At 42.0% G+C, this 16229-nt stretch overlaps 1 protein-coding gene across 5 annotated transcripts in view; it reads right to left on the bottom strand.

Annotated features, from left to right (window-relative positions):
* Positions 1-16229, bottom strand: part of LOC148357379 (chemokine-like protein TAFA-2) — a 114229-nt gene that overhangs the window by 30476 nt on the left and 67524 nt on the right. For 4 of the 5 annotated variants that reach the window (XR_015852049.1, XR_015852050.1, XM_088347842.1 and 1 more), the window contains exon 3: positions 12320-12475. Coding sequence is in view for 3 of the 5 variants with exons in the window: in XM_088347842.1 (XP_088203968.1) it covers positions 12320-12475 (156 nt within the window). In the remaining 2 variants the exon portion in view is untranslated. The remainder of the gene's footprint in view (positions 1-12319; positions 12476-16229) is intronic. The other variant, XM_088347841.1, reaches the window with a different exon arrangement.

Below are 16229 nucleotides of genomic sequence, written 5' to 3'. Positions count from 1 at the left end.
AAAGTATGGATAGATATAAATAAATTATCTTTAAACATAAATTAAACCAAAGTAATATTCTTTGGTAATCGTGAGGCAAATCAAGATTTAGAAGTAAAAATGGATGGTGTTGCAACGAAATTAATTGAAATGAAATGAAGCAAAATGAAATGATCTGCATTTTATATAGCGCTTTTCAAGTCAATGACTTCCCAAAGCGCTTTACAATATTCTCCACATTTCCCAATAGCGGCCTTGCAGCCATGTAAGGCGCTAACCTGCTTATTGGGGGTATTAGGGGTTCAGTGTCTTACCCAAGGACACTTCGACATGTAACACGGACGAGCCGGGATTCGAACTGGGATCCTTTGATCCCAAGACGCTCTACATCCTGAGCTACTGCCGCCGCAATAGACATTGTATCAGAAATTAAGTTTTTAGGGGTCATAATAGACAATAAATTAAGTGGGAAAACACACATCAGACACATACAAACTAAGGTATCTAAAAGTATTTCAATAATTAATAAAGCCAAATTTATTTTAAATTATAATGCATTGTATTTATTGTAATGTTCTCTAGTTCTGCCATATTCAACATATTGTGGAGAAGTCTGGGGCAATAATTACAAAAGTTCACTACAGCCCCTTTTTATCCTTCAAAAACGTGCAATAAGAACCATACACAGGGTAGGATATCGGGATCATATTTTATTCATGCAGTCCAAATTATTAAAATTGGATGATTTAATAAAATGTTTTACTTCACAACTGTTATTTAAGGTCAACAAAAACATAGTGCCAGAAAACATACAAAAATTATTCACTCGGAAAGAGGGAAATTATAACTTGAGGGGCTGTAGTAAATTCAAAATCCCAAAGGTGAGAACAACCAGGAAAAGTATGTGTGTGTCTGTGTGTGGAGTCAAACTTTGGAATAATTTACAAGAAGAGATCAAACAATGTCCAACTATCCATGTGTTCAAATTTAAATACAAAAAAGCATTACTGGCGAAATACAGGGATGAAGAAAATGGGATATGAGTGAGATTGGAAATACTGCGTTTAAAACTATGGTTAACTTGTTGTTATTGTTGGTATTATTATATCAGAAGTGTTATTATAAATAATATGTTTATTTTTATTGTTGTTATTATCATTGGTGCCGCAGTGACATTTGGTAACTAGGCGCATTATGACGTTGAGGGATGGGTATTGCGAAGATTAGTGTATAAAATCTGTGATTATTGTAATTATTATAATTATTGATATCTGACCTATGTAGTAAGCATACCTATGAGATTTTGTTATATTAGACATAAGAGGAAAGGAGGATTTGTAAAATGTATTTAATAGGGAAGATAAAGGGGTAGGAAAAATAAGCATCTGCTTCTGACTACCCCTTTTCGAACATGTTATGTGACATTATTTTGTTGTTGATTCATTGTTTTTGTCCTGTTTTTATTTTAATGTACGAGATAAAATATATATATATAAATATATATATGATATATATATAAAATGGCGGCGCCCTCTATGGCTGCGGCTGGATCTGCTCCCGACAGTTTCTCACATTCTAGTCAAAAACCCCAATCTTCGACTCAGTTTATGAGGGCGAACAAAGACAACTCTAACTGCAGATTAATATACGATCGCAGTTTTTTGCTGGATATGCAAACATCCAGAAATCCAGCGCAAATTTCGACGATCACTCTGGAGTGTTTACTTAGCCTCGGAGTGCTACGTCAACAGAACACAGCGGCCTACAAAGCAGCGAATAAAAGTGGCAAGCGGAAGCGCTGTGACCGGGGAAGGAAACGAGGTTGTCGGGCCGGGCTAACGGCTCGGCTGAAGGCCAAACCCTTCAAAACGCCTCTACCATCCATTTTCCTATCCAACGTCCGCTCCCTGGACAACAAACTGGACCATTTACAAGTGGAATTTACATCGAACCGCGAGTTGACGAACTGTTGTGCTTTAATTCTGACGGAGACATGGCTAAACTCATCTATCCCGAATGACGCTGTTAGCATTGTGGGGCTAACTGCTTTCCGCGCTGATAGAAGCGGCGAGCTCACCGGCAAAGGCAGGGGTGGCGGTCTATGCATTTATACCAACAACAACTGGTGTAGAAATGCGAAGATAATCTCGAAACACTGCTCACGTGACATTGAACTTTTGACGGTGATCTGCAGACCCTTCTACCTACCGAGGGAGTTTAGCGCGACCATCATCACTGCCGTGTACGTGCCCCCCAGCGCTAATACGAAGGAGGCAATGGACGTTCTCTACCGAACTGTGAGTGAACTGCAGCATGCTTACTCCGAGTGCATTTTTATTGCGGCGGGGGACTTTAACCAGGCCAATATGAAAACAGTTCTCCCGCACTTCCATCAGCATGTAAACTTTGCTACAAGAGGTAGGAACACATTAGACCTGGCCTACACAAACATCAAAGGTGCATATAAAGCAGCCCCCCGCCCCCACCTTGGCTCATCAGATCACCTTTCTATTATGCTAATTCCAGCATACAAGCCTCTGCTGACCAGAGAAAAACCTACAGTGAAGCAGGTGAGGGTGTGGTCTGAGGGGGCAATGGAGGCACTACAGGACTGCTTTGATTGCACTGATTGGGACATGTTTAAATCGGCTGCCACTTACACCAACAAAATAAATATAGATGAGTACGCCATTTCTGTGTCAGCCTACATCAGTAAATGCGCAGAAGACGTCAGCAATAACAAAACTATATGCACCCGTGCCAATCAGAAGCCCTGGATGACTGCTTAAATACGCAAACAACTAAAAGTACGGAACCTTGCCTTTAGATCTGGTGACAAGGAGGCGCTGTTATCAGCGAGGGCTAACCTGAACCGGGCTATCAGACTAGCAAAGCGAACGCACAGTCAAAAAATCCAGGAACGTTTCCTCAGCACAACCAACACCAGGGATATGTGGAAAGGCATTCAGGCCATCACCAGTTACAAGCCAACCACCGCCCCAGTGCAGAACACTAGCATGGACTTTCTGAATGACCTCAACAAATTCTTTGGAAGGTTCGAGGCACAAAACGGCACCCCTGCAGCGAAAGCGGTTCCAAATCAGGACGAAAGAGCACTCCACCTGGACTCATCTGACGTGAGGAAGACCCTGAGAAGGGTCAACACAAGGAAGGCTCCAGGCCCGGACAACATTCCGGGGCGGGTACTTAGGGAGTGCGCCGATCAGCTGGCTTGTGTACTAACAGACATTTTCAACACCTCGCTAGACCAAGCCAAAGTACCATCATGCTTCAAATTTGCCAACATCATCCCAGTGCCAAAGAAACCCCAGATCTTATCATTCAACGATTACCGGCCCGTTGCACTGACTCCTATCATAATGAAGTGCTTTGAGAGACTGGTTAAAGAGCACATCACCTCCAGTCTCCCCTCCTCATTCGACCCCTTTCAGTTTGCCTACAGGACAAACCGCTCCACCAGGGATGCCATCTCCTCTGCGCTTCACCTGAGCCTGACACATCTAGAGGAGAAGAACACCCATGTGCGGATGCTGTTCCTGGACTTCAGTTCAGCATTCAACACCATCATCCCACAACATCTGGTAGACAAAATGAGACTCCTGGGTTTCAACACCCCCCTGCGGAACTGGCTGCTGGACTTCCTCTGTGACAGACCCCAATCAGTGCGGATAGGTCAGAACAGTTCAGATGTCATCTACCTCAGCACGGGCTCCCCCCAAGGCTGCGTCCTAAGCCCCTTGCTGTTCACCTTGATGACACACGACTGCGTCCCTAGGTCCGCCACAAACCACATCGTGAAGTATGCTGACGACACAACAGTGGTGGGCCTCATCAGGGATGACAACGACCTGGCCTACAGAGAGGAGGTGGAGCAGTTGGTGGGCTGGTGCAGGGACAACAGCCTGGTCCTGAATGTTGACAAAACTAAAGAGATCATTGTCGACTTTAGGAAAAACCAGCCCAACCATGCCCCACTTTGCATCAACAACAAGGCTGTGGAGGTTGTCAGCAGTATCAAGTTCCTAGGGGTGCACATTACAAACAAACTCACCTGGTCCGTGAACACTGCATCACTGGTTAAGAGGGCACAGCAGCGCCTGTACTTCCTGCGGAGGATGAGGAGAGCCCACCTGCCCCCACCCTCCCTCATCACATTCTACAGGGGCACCATAGAGAGTATCCTGACCAGCTGTATCTCTGTGTGGTGTGGAGGCTGCAGCGCTACCGACTGGGGTAGTGTGAGGAGGGTAACGAGGACAGCAGAGAAAATAATCGGGACTACACTTCCCTCCATTCAGGACATTGGCCAGAAGCGCTGCCTATCCCATGCTAAGAACATTACCGGGGACCCCTCTCACCCCCATCATGGACTGTTCACTCTGCTAGCCTCTGGGAAGAGGTACTGCAGTGTGCGGTGCAGGACCACCAGGCTCCGCAATAGTCTAGTCCCCCTGGCCATTAGACTGTTAAATGGTCAATCTAACATATAGTTAACTTAATTCTAAACGGCTGCTAATCTGACTTTTTGCACTACTGGCAGTTTTTTTTTTTTATAGCTTGCCACTCCTTGCACATTGCTCTCTGCACTATTGTAATTACAGCGTTATTGTTACAGTGTTAATGTTACTGTGTACCTGACTTGTTAACCTGACTGCCCATTTTGCACATCTGGTTAGCTACTCTTCTTGCACTATCGGCACTATGGTAAAATACTATACGTAGCCATAATACAATACAACTTTATTTATATCTGTACATTCAAGGAAACTGTGGGGGTCAGATGCATCGACATTTTGTTCTGTATACACGTGTAGTAGAATGACAATAAAGTAGATCTGAATCTGAATCTGAATCTGAAAAGTTTTCATTCATTCATTCATTCATCCTGGTATCATTAAACTACATTGTTGAACAAAAATCAAACTTATCTTTTTGAAAGTGACAACTGCAGCTCCTAACCCTGCACGCATCCTGCACAAATTGTTTTAAATAAGCCATTATTTATTTAAAACTGTAGGTCCAAATCTTGTTTTCAACATTAGTAGTCAACAAAGAATGATGGTAATGGCCTATAGGCTGTGTAGCTAATTACAAAAGCCATTATCTATATACCAGAAAACGCTTTCATTTAGCTTTAGCAGCAGATGGTTTGCAGTAATTGACACACAATAAAGTCAATTGCAAAATGATACTGGAATCAATTTGCATCATGTTTGATAGTTTGTGTAGCGGTCACATGGTCTGAAACGTACACATTATAGCAGATGGTTATTAAAAACGCCACCAAAGTCCCTTGTCAAACAATACCTATGAAAAGCTCACTCCACTTGTTTCAGTAAACGGTTAATGATGTGGAGATGATGGCTGGAAACATCTGAAATCTAGCTGTTATTCATTTGTTTTCATGGTGGCACTCGGAGAAGCCAGTGAACGGCTTTGACCTTGAACCTGTTAATTAACGAGATACGCATTGTGTAATGAGCGGTGGATTATTGAGTTAGAAATTTTTGTCTGGAAATTAACCCATTTGGAATTTGATACAAAAATAAACTAAGCGGGGTATTGATTGTTTTAAAATGTTCACAATGTCATAGAACAAAGTCACTGCAGTATCCACCCGCCGATTTGCGGTTCAACTTTGGCGTCCATGGTGCATTGAGAATGTACAACAATCCCATGGTTTACGTGGTTAATGGGGACTAGAGCCGTCCGCGAAAAGTCTATAAAGAAGTGTTGCACCTTTTTTCTTGGGTGGCCAACTTGCCGAGAGAGAGAAAGAGAGAGAGAGAGAGAGAGAGAGAGAGAGAGAGAGAGAGAAAGAGAGAGAGAGAGAGAGAGAGAGAGAGAGAGAGAGAGAGAGAGAGAGAGAGAGAGAGAGAGAGAGAGAGAGAGAGAGAGAGAGAGAGAGAGAGAGAGAGAGAGAGAGAGAGAAGATTAATATGGTTCCTACTTGGATTAATACGAGCGGTTATGGAACGGATTAACAACCAACATTGAGGGAACACTTAATATTTGAAGCACTCTTTACATTTCTCTCAGGCTCAAGTGATGATTTATCAGGAGGAGGCTCGGTTGAGAGTAATTCCATTTCAAAGGGGAAAAAAGGGAATAATTAAAAGGTTAAGTGCTGGTCACTTTTGCTGAGAACGCCTGCCGTGCGCTAAACTCAGGCTGGTGTCTCACAGCCCTAATTTGCAGAAAATGTCAATACTCAAATGTCAAGGAATAGGTCAGACACAATTGGATCCTGAGTTTAGGCGGAAAAACAGTCGCTCACAGCTACTGCTGAGCTTCAGGTCGAACATATTAGCATGTTAAGAGAGACAGTTGTCGTTTAAGGAAACCATCAAGAGTTTATGTTGGTGTTTTAAGATCAGCATTGAATTTATTTTTAGTGCAGTCCTATCTAGTGCTACAATAAACCTGTATGTTAATAAATATTTAGTGAAAAGTAGAACATCTAATAACTGAACCATGGCCAAGAAAATTTGACTTCCATTGGATTGGGCAAGTTTATATAGAATACAATGTTATTTACAGTTTACAGTCAGGAGGTCACACAAACCAACCCTGTTTTGGCTGTAAATTGCTAAATAATCCTTGATATGGAAGTTCATAAAACAGTTTAGGTTCACTATTGAGACACTTTATGATGAAAACTCACAAAACAAACTTAAAGCCAAAACAAACGTTTTACCCAGAAGCTCTTGTAAAGCACATTGAGCAATTTGATTGGGGGAGCGGTAGGGATGGGCAGAGCGATACACAGCTTTACACTCTTTCTCCTTTGCCCAGCACCGTCTGCACTGAAGATAAATACGTTGGAATCCTTCTTTGCAGTGTTTTGTGAACTTTGCTTGCAGCACCTTTATTATTATTATCTTATATTTATTTTCTTAAGTGCTCGTGCTGCCCACCTAGCCCGCGCCTGAAACCGCCGCTGGCCACCATCATCATCATCATCCTCCAAAATTCCAACAATAAGATAAATGATTTGGGGAGAAAAATGATTGTGAAAAGGTTTTTCAGTTTCAATTAAAAATAATTAATAAAAAAAAAACAACAACAAACATTTACTGTCGAGAAACTATATTTTGCAAGTTTTGGAGAAATCTATGCTGCCACAGAAGACAATGATTCATTTAAGACTGGCATTGAATGCCATATACACTACTGTTTAAAAGTTTGGGGTCAAGAAGATTTTGTCTTTTCCATTAAAAAAAAAAAGACTTTTAATTATTAAATAAGTTGTCCAATGTCAATATTTTTTTGCCCATATTAATAATCCCTTCCTTTTGTTGGCCAGTCTCTTTGCCACTTTGGTGTCTCAATCTCGCTGCCTAGGAGACAATTGTGGCCCGCAGGAGGACAGATTGAGGCCCCTGCTTTTATTCTAAAGTTTAGGGCCCGGTCACACAGCCGTTTGCATCTGTATCGAGGCTGAATCACGGCCATAAATTTCTGCCTGTGAAGCGGACGCTATTGAACGCTTTGAGATCGCCATACGGACGAGATACAGCAGTGCTTTACATGCGGTCGGAAATTCACACGCGGTTGGCAGCGCGAAAAAGTTTTGCGCTGCTCAAAACTTTAGGGCCCGGTCACACAGCCTTTCACGGGCATATCGAGGCTGAATCACGGCCAGAAATTTCTGCCTGTGAAGCGGACGCTATTGAACGCTTTGAGATCGCCATACGGACGAGATACAGCAGTGCTTTACATGCGGTCGGAAATTCACACGCGGTTGGCAGCGCGAAAAAGTTTCGCGCTGCTCAAAACTTTAGACCACGTGTTAACCGCGGGCGGCACTGGTGGTACATACGAGGTAATGACGTGGAAATGACGCGGAACGACGTGCTATGGCCGCGGCCAGGGCGTGGTTACACGTGGGTAGGACGCGAAATTTCAGCGGGTAATAGTGGGTGAAGCACGGTCATAGCATGTTCTGCGCCTGTATCGCGGTGTTATTACGTGAGATTAGCGTGTTACGCGTGTGACGGTCAAACGCCTTTCTCTGCGTATATACAGTGCGATTTGCCGAGCACACGTCAGTTGTGCTCGAGACGTCAAGGGGTGGACATGGATCCCCGTCACCGTAGTGACCTCGTCTTAATCCATTTTTATTTCTTGACATTTCTTTTCATTTCATAATATAAGATAATAAAATAAAAATGAAAAACTATTACAATAATAACATATTGGCTTCTTCGGTGCCATAGCTTGAAATCTTGATCTTCACGGGACTGTGCCTTGAGCGGTTATGATTTCTACAGCCCGGTGTTGTGCCGAGAAATGCATCCCTGCCGAGATTTGCATCCCCTCGCTACTACAACCACTTTTACCTCGTTTTATCTCACTTTTAGGGAATGTAATGGCGAACATATAACCAAATCCACTTCGTCTTGCATTTGTTGGGAATGTAATACAACTTAAACCATTCCGTCTTTGTTTTTGTTGTGAACGTAATCGAACGGTAATGCACACCGTATATAAATCACTTTTGAGAACTGTTATGCACTCTACCGTAAAGATTATTATGCAATACGAGCGATTTGAATAGAAAAAGGCAAAATAAACATGTTACCTGCTCAAAAGTGATTTGTATACGGCGTGCACTACCGTTTGATTACATTCACAACAAATACAAAGACGGAATGGTTTAAGTTGAATTACATTCCCAACAAATGTAAGACGAAGTGGTTTTGGTTATATGTTCGCCATCAAATTCCCTAAAAGTGATATAAAAGTGAGATAAAACGAGGTAAAAGTGGTTGTAGTAGCGAGGGGATGCAAATCTCGGCATAACGCTGGCTCGGCAGATTTTATACCCGTGGTCCACACGAGAAAATGACGCGGAAATGACGCGGAAATGACGCGATGAGGAAGCGGAACAGTCGCCGGCGTCTGTTTTGCGGGCATACCACCGATGAACAGCGGGTTGGCCAATTTTGCGCATTTTCCACCGCGGGCAACACCGGGCAAAAAAAAAAAAAAAACGCAAAATTTTACCCGCGATACAGACGCAAACGGCTTTGTGACCGGGCCCTTAAAGGGAGTGTGTATTATTGACATTGATTGAATTGATTGATTTTCTGCCTTTCTTTTTTATTTCCCCTTTCCCGTTTCCTTTGTGAAAGGCTGGGCAATAAATTGAGTAGAGAAATGCTGCGTTTTGGTTACTTTGAGTCTCCATAGTTTGTATTCTTGTTTGTGCTTTTTAGCACTTCTTTTTGTCTGTACAACACAATACAACATCTAGTGGTCAAATAAAGCACATTGTCCCTTTAATGCAAGTGCAGCTTATGTAAATTTTTATCGTGATTTACATTTTTAATCTTGATGGGTCTTTTAAAAATCCTATCCTATGTAGTATTTCTGTGGTGTAGTGGTTAGCACACTGGCCTATCACGAGAAAGGTCCACAGTTCAAGACCTGGGATGGGTGCCACCAGGCTGAAAATGCCCAAGACACACTAGAGCTAAGATCGGGCCTAAAATCAGCCCCACCGGCCCTGGGTCGCGGGTATATACCGTAAATTCTGGACTATAAGCCGCTACTTTTTCCCCAAACTTTCAACCCTGCGGCTTATTCAGTGATACGGCCAATTTATGTCATTTTTCTAACGGCCGCCAGCGGTGCTCTAGTACAAAAGGGAAGATTTGGACCGGTGGAATATATGCGCCGAGGAAGACTGCAACTTCTTGGCTTGACTAGAGGCGAGAAATCTTTCACTAAAACTGGCCGCATGCGAAAGGCAACTTTTTCGCAAGTCAACCAGTGGATCCTGACAGCGTGGGGCAGCATCAAAAAATCCACCATCACCAACTGATTCCGAAAAGCCGGTCTGCTGCGTGACGGAGAGGAGGGCACAGAATCAGGAGTGGATGGGAGCGTGGGACGACGTCTATAAGACAAAGTTTCTTTCCGACACTGAGGGAGATGACTTTGATGGCTTCAGTTCTAAGGAGGAAGATCAGGACGGTTTACCGTGATTTTTACAAGTACGGTATGTTTTTTTAACAGACCCGTTTACTGTGTTGCGAGGGTGTTGCTAGCGTGTTGTTACCATTAACTGCCCAGATGAAAGTTATATTATTATTATTAAAGCTTTGAAAACTTTCTCGGTGTACCGTCTTTCATTGTAAATATGTGTAACCATGTATAATATGTACTTGCAACTGTATTTATTTGTATTTATTTTGGACACTTATACTGATATGTTTTGGACGGGCGAATTAAAAAGAAGGGGCATAACAAACGCGGGCTGACGGGAAGTGGGGAACGGTAAAGGTGAGTGTTTGTGGACACGGCGGACAATAGTCGATACATATTTTTCCCACCCTTACCTTTAGAAATATACACTTCCTTGGATTACTTTCAACGGGACCCGGACTCTGCAGGTCTGCATCAAACCTTAAGTACCGGTATCATTTTCCATTCATTTTGCCGGCTGTGATTTTTGGACTGTGTACTTTAATGAAGGATATTCAGTTACAATCGCGGGACTTAAATTCGGGTCTGGGTTAATTTTGTGTTTGTGTCACATTTTTTTAATGTGGGCGCATGCGGCTTATATACAGGTGCGGCTTGTGTAAGTCCAAAATCGTTTTTCCTCTTAAAATGTGGTGGGTGCGGCTTATAATCAGTAATCTATAGTTCGAAATCTACGGTAGATAGACCCGAACCCGATGGATTAACTTGATTTGATGAACGAGCCCATAATAAACCCGAAACTTTACTCAGGCCGCGTGTCCTTTACCCCAACACAGAGGAGGAACATTTCTTTGGATTTAGTGATTTTGAGTTAAACTGATAATTTGGGGAGCATTTTCTTTATCGAGATAATTACTTGAGTAAAAGTGAGTGCATGCTGTGTTGATCCTCCAAGAATGACAGAAGAAAACAACAAAAGAAGAAAGCTGGCGAAAGAGAAGTCCGACCGGCCCGACTTGTTTAATGACATTTTAAGCCCAAACCTGGCCCAAATTTAGGCCGGTGTTCAGGCCCAAGGTCTTACCTCTCACACACATACATATATATTAGAGAATAGAGGAAAAATAATATTAGCGGTTTTATTGTGGAAAACCCGATTCGGCCCAATGTCATCCACACCCTAACTCAGGCGGCTCCCCAAGTCAATTGAATTTGAGATTTCTGCTAGAAGGTAACACAGGTGTTTTTGCTGGTATTATTTACTGAAGCAGCTAGTTGAGGACCTGTGAGGTGTGCATCTCTAGAGACTCTAATGCACTAGTCCTCCTGCTTAGTTGTGCTGCTGGGCCACCAACTTCTCTTTCTACTCTTTGCTGATCTCTGTACTCTGGTAAACAGAAGAACTATTAGAACACTGGAGTGCTGGTTGCTGGAAATTGGCCTCTACACACTTATGTAGATATTTCCAAAAATCCCAAAAAGCATCTGCAGCAAAAATTGTCCTCTACCACATTAACAATGTATGAGGTGTATTTCCTATTACCGGTAGTTTAATATCATCGATTGATAATAAGTGTGTTTTTCTTTTGAAAAAATAAGGACATTCCTAGCGACCCCAATCTTTTGAACGGTAGTGTACGACAAATATCAATTTCATCTAGACCCGCATGGATGGCTATCAACATCAATGTTAGCCTGCCATAGACAGCTAAAAATGTCAATCATCATTTTATCAATTGTGGCCTGTGCAGTCAACTGAGCCATTTTGTGATTAAGGGCTATACAAATAAACCTGACTTGACTGACCTTTTGGACAATTTTATATACTACCTATATTTTATTTGATTAATGTTCACTATGTTTTGTGTATCGTTACTCAATGCAGCATCTATTGCACTATGGTCATTACCATTGATTGCCCCTTCTCAAGGTTTCTTATTTTCCAATCGTTGAGGTTTTGAGTTTTTTATTGCCTGCCTGTCGGTTTCAGATCAGGAATTGGTGTAATTGTTGCCTAAACCGTCCTTTTAAACATTTTGTGATTAAGGGCTATACAAATAAATGTGACTTGTAATAAATGTGACTTGCATGTTCTCTCCTTGCCTGAGTGGGTTTTCTCAGTGCACCCTAACTTTTCTCGCATTTTACAAAAACGTGCATGACAGTTTAATTGGAGACTCCAAATTTTCCCTATTGGTTGTCTTTCTATGTGTGCCCTGTGATGGGCTGGTAAACGGTGAAGGGTCCCTGCCCACTACCCAAAGATAACTGAGAGGGGGTCCAGCACCCCCCGTGTTCCTAGCGGGGCAGGTAATGGATGGATGATGGATGTGACTCAATCTCGGCTAGCATTGAATGGGTTAATTGTTACATGACAAAATCTTACCGTCTACACATGAGGGTGCAGCCCTGGTTGTGCCGGCTACTTGTCCCGGAAAGCAGGAGCACTTGACGGTTTGTGAGCGCTCCTCAATTTTGTTTTTGTTGCAGCACCGGTGCAAGGCAACCACTTCGCAAGTTCCTGTGTGGACGTGCTGCACTGCTGGAGAAGGGAATACACCAAAAAAAAACAGTCAGTGTTTAACCCTATACTCTGTAGTAAGTTATTGCCTTATCGCAATGATGGCCTTGAAGGGAGTTCCGTAAGGGCATCTCTCAGAGGCTTTACAACGCCATTTTCATCACTTTGAGGCGCTAATACTCAGTTAAAGAGTTATTTTCTTTTAAGGACTCTCCTTTATTACAAGGCCCGAGTTCCTTGTAAGAGTCATTCAATAAAACACTGCTACCTACTCTGATTCTGGTAATGCTTCGGCATTTTTTATCTGACTGAGAGGTTCGAGCCTTTAGCAGAGGAGTCAAGTATTTAATCTTTCGCTTTTAAAGCCGAGATGTGCACTTAAATCATCTCATCTCATCTCATCAGCTGCACCGCTTATCCTCAGTAGGGTCGCGGGGATGCTGGAGCCCATCCCAGCAATCATCGGGCAGTGGGCAGGGGACACCCTGGACTGGTTGCCAGCCAATCGCAGGGCACACGGGGACAGACAACTCACTCGCTCAGTCACACCTAGGGACAATTTGGACCGGCCAATTCACTTGAAATGCATGTTTTTGGAATGTGGGAGGAAACCGGAGTGCCTGGAGGAAACCCACGCAAGCACGGGGAGAACATACAAACTACGCACAGTAAGGCCGGGAGCTGGATTTGAACCCACTCAGGAGGTTCCCACGACCTCAGAACTGTGCCGCATGTATTAAATTTAATTGTCTTTACTGTTTTTGATAACAACATATATTAAAACATGGCACTCCAAGGCAAAACAATAAAAAAAATAGAAAAAATAGAAAAAAGACAGTCAATAGATAGGCAAAAAAATTACAACGCACTAGATATGTACACATCGTTGTACCCAAAGCTGGAAAATTTCAAACCTATTTCCAAAAAATAAAAAAATATATAGTATTGTTTCACTGATGTGCAAAGCTTTGGGAAGCACATGAGATTCAGAACTAAATAAAGAGAGAGAAAGGCATTGTGGGAGGTAGATCACCCAATAGAATATTTGAATTGTAATGATGCCTCATACACACGATTAGCAAATAAGTATATTATATGACGTTGATCAATATCAGAAAGGGATCTTAGAGACATACCTCCACATATGAACAAACACCACAACATTTTTGGGCATGCTAAATACTATATTGTTGATGTAGTATTATGTGGGAAATGTTTTAATAAGGATCTGAAAAAAACCCCTCTCATTCCACAGGGTAAATTACAAACGTTCTGAGGCTAGGATGCTGTATACCAGTTATCTACTGTACTTTCGCTAAAATAAACGTCAATTTGATCGTAATTCTCTGGTCTTTCAAGAACTTTCTGTAATTATAGTTTTCTTAGCTTACAATGGGATAAAATTATTATCTGGTTTCTCAGAATTTCCAAATTTCCTTACTGTGTTTAAAATAAGCATGAACACTCTTGAGACCAATTAGCAAAAAAAGGTAATTAAAACCAGCGTCGGTCGAGACAGTTCATTTACAAGGAAATGAATGCTTCTTGGAAGCGTCTGCCAATTTATCCCTAGGCAAGGTCAGAAAAGGGCACGTCGGATAAAATAATTTAATTTTTTTCCCTCAGTATTGTGAATAAAATAGTTCGTTATAATCATTATATCCTTTCTGTTTATTAAATAATATTTGACAGACTTGAATGTATCACCAAACTTTCTGAACTGTAATTAATGGTTGAATTGAAATGTTGGCAAAAATGCAATTAAATACAAACATTTCAAAATATGTAGCACTATTTTGAATGTGTGTGTGTGTGTGTGTGTGTGTGTATGTGTGTGTGTGTCTGCGGTGTGCGTGTGTGTGTGTGTGTGTGTGTGTGTGTGTGTGTATGTGTGTGTGTGTGTGTGTGTGTGTGTGTGTGTGTGTGTGTGTGTGTGTGTGTGTGTGTGTGTGTGTGTGTGTGTGTGTGTGGGGGAAGGTATTTAGAGTCGTGGGCTGCATTGTGTCAATAAATTTGACCAAGGGGCCCAATCGTAGATGCCTATCGGATTTTTTTTCTTTTTTTTTCCCATTTTCTTTTTTTAATTGAGATATTTCTTCAAATTTATTTCTAAAGTTTGAAAATAATATTATAGCCCCCTGTTTTAAGCACAAAGGTGATATTTAGTTAGTAGTTAGTATTACTGTTATAGTTGTTTTTTTCTAAATATCTTTGTATTATTTCTAAAGTCAGATTTTTGTAGCATTTCTGCAATAGTATTATTGTACTTAATCAATAAAAGAAATGTTGTTATTTCTGTAGTATTTTCATAGTGTATTTTTCTGTATATCTGTAGCATTTTTATAGTATTTCAGTTGTAGTTTTCTACAATTTTCATTAAAGATTTTTACAGTATGTGTAATTTCTTCACAGTATTACTGTAGTATCGCAATAGTATTTTGTGGTATTACTGTAGTATATTTTTGTAATATTTCTGTCATAATATTTTTCTGGTAGTATTTTTCTGTTATAGCGTTCTTGTAGTGGTATTTCTGTGGTAGTTCTGTATAATGATTTTTTTTAAGTATTTCCATCCCAGCCATCTTCTGGCAGTGGGCAGGGGACACCCTGAATTGGTCGCCAGCCAGTTACAGAGCACACAGAGACAGACAACTTACTCACTCATTCACACCTAGACACAATTTCTACCAGCCAATTAACCTGACATGCATGTTTTTGGAATGTGGGAGGAAAACAAATTCCACATAGGAAGGCTGATATTTGGATTTGAACCTATAAGCTTAGAACTTTACCGCGGATGCGCTAACCACTCAGCTGCCGTGCTACCCTGGTAGTTACTAGTCAAACCAATATTGTGTAGCTGCCGAATGAGGTGGCTAACCTTCTTGGACAGTGCACAGCACGGTATTTAAAAAAAACTGAGAACAGCATTGCTAACTAATGGCCCATACCTTTTTGAGTCGATTCTGCCCAACTGTACCACGTTGGGTGCCATTTAAATGTAGGAGAAAATGCAGGTTCGATAATCTTTTAAGTCTTCTTACGTGATTTAATCAAGTACAGGGAGGCCTTGTCATGAGGGGGAGCTCTTTATTGCGTCATCCCAAAGAACTCAGAGAACTCCAGACATAACAACGCTTTTATAGCTTCAATTTGAGTACAACCCAAAAGGCGGCCCTAGTCCTCAGTAACAACAAGGAAGATGCTGTCGTACCCTTATTAGGGCATGTTGTTCGCCTCAGTTTGCTCAGAGAGTCCTCGAAGGTCCCATGCCCTTTTAAGGCTGCCAAGGACCTTCCTGAAATGATGTCAACATTCTCTCACAACTGTAAGCAAGTCTTTCTACATTTCTTTCTAAATGTATGCAGATCTATTCTACAAATGCAAGTCTATTTTCCACAACAGTAGCTGATGCGATGCTGAACAGGAAGCCAGTGTAGCTGTTGGAGAATGAGGGTGATGTGCTGCTTGGAAGATGTTTTTGTAATGATGCGAGCAGAGGCGTTTTGAACCAGCTGAATTTTATGGAGGGACTTTTGAGTAAGGCCGAAGAGGAGAGCATTGCAGTAGTCAAGGCGGGATGTGACAAGACTGTGGACAAGAATAGCAGTGGTGCGGGGGGTGAGGGAAGGGCGGAGTCTGGTAATATTGCGGAGGTGGAAATAAGCAGTGCGGGTGATGGTGTTGATATGTGAGTGGAAGGTAAGCATGCTATCCAGGATGACACCCAGACTCTTGACCTGGGGGGGAGGGGGACACTAAGGAGCTGTCGATG

This window comes from Urocampus carinirostris, chromosome 11 (genome assembly GCF_059441175.1).
Source record: "Urocampus carinirostris isolate Australia breed hairy pipefish chromosome 11, RoL_Ucar_1.0, whole genome shotgun sequence".
In the NCBI taxonomy this organism is placed as follows: Eukaryota; Metazoa; Chordata; class Actinopteri; order Syngnathiformes; family Syngnathidae; genus Urocampus; species Urocampus carinirostris.
This window is presented reverse-complemented; position numbering and strand designations above follow the sequence as displayed.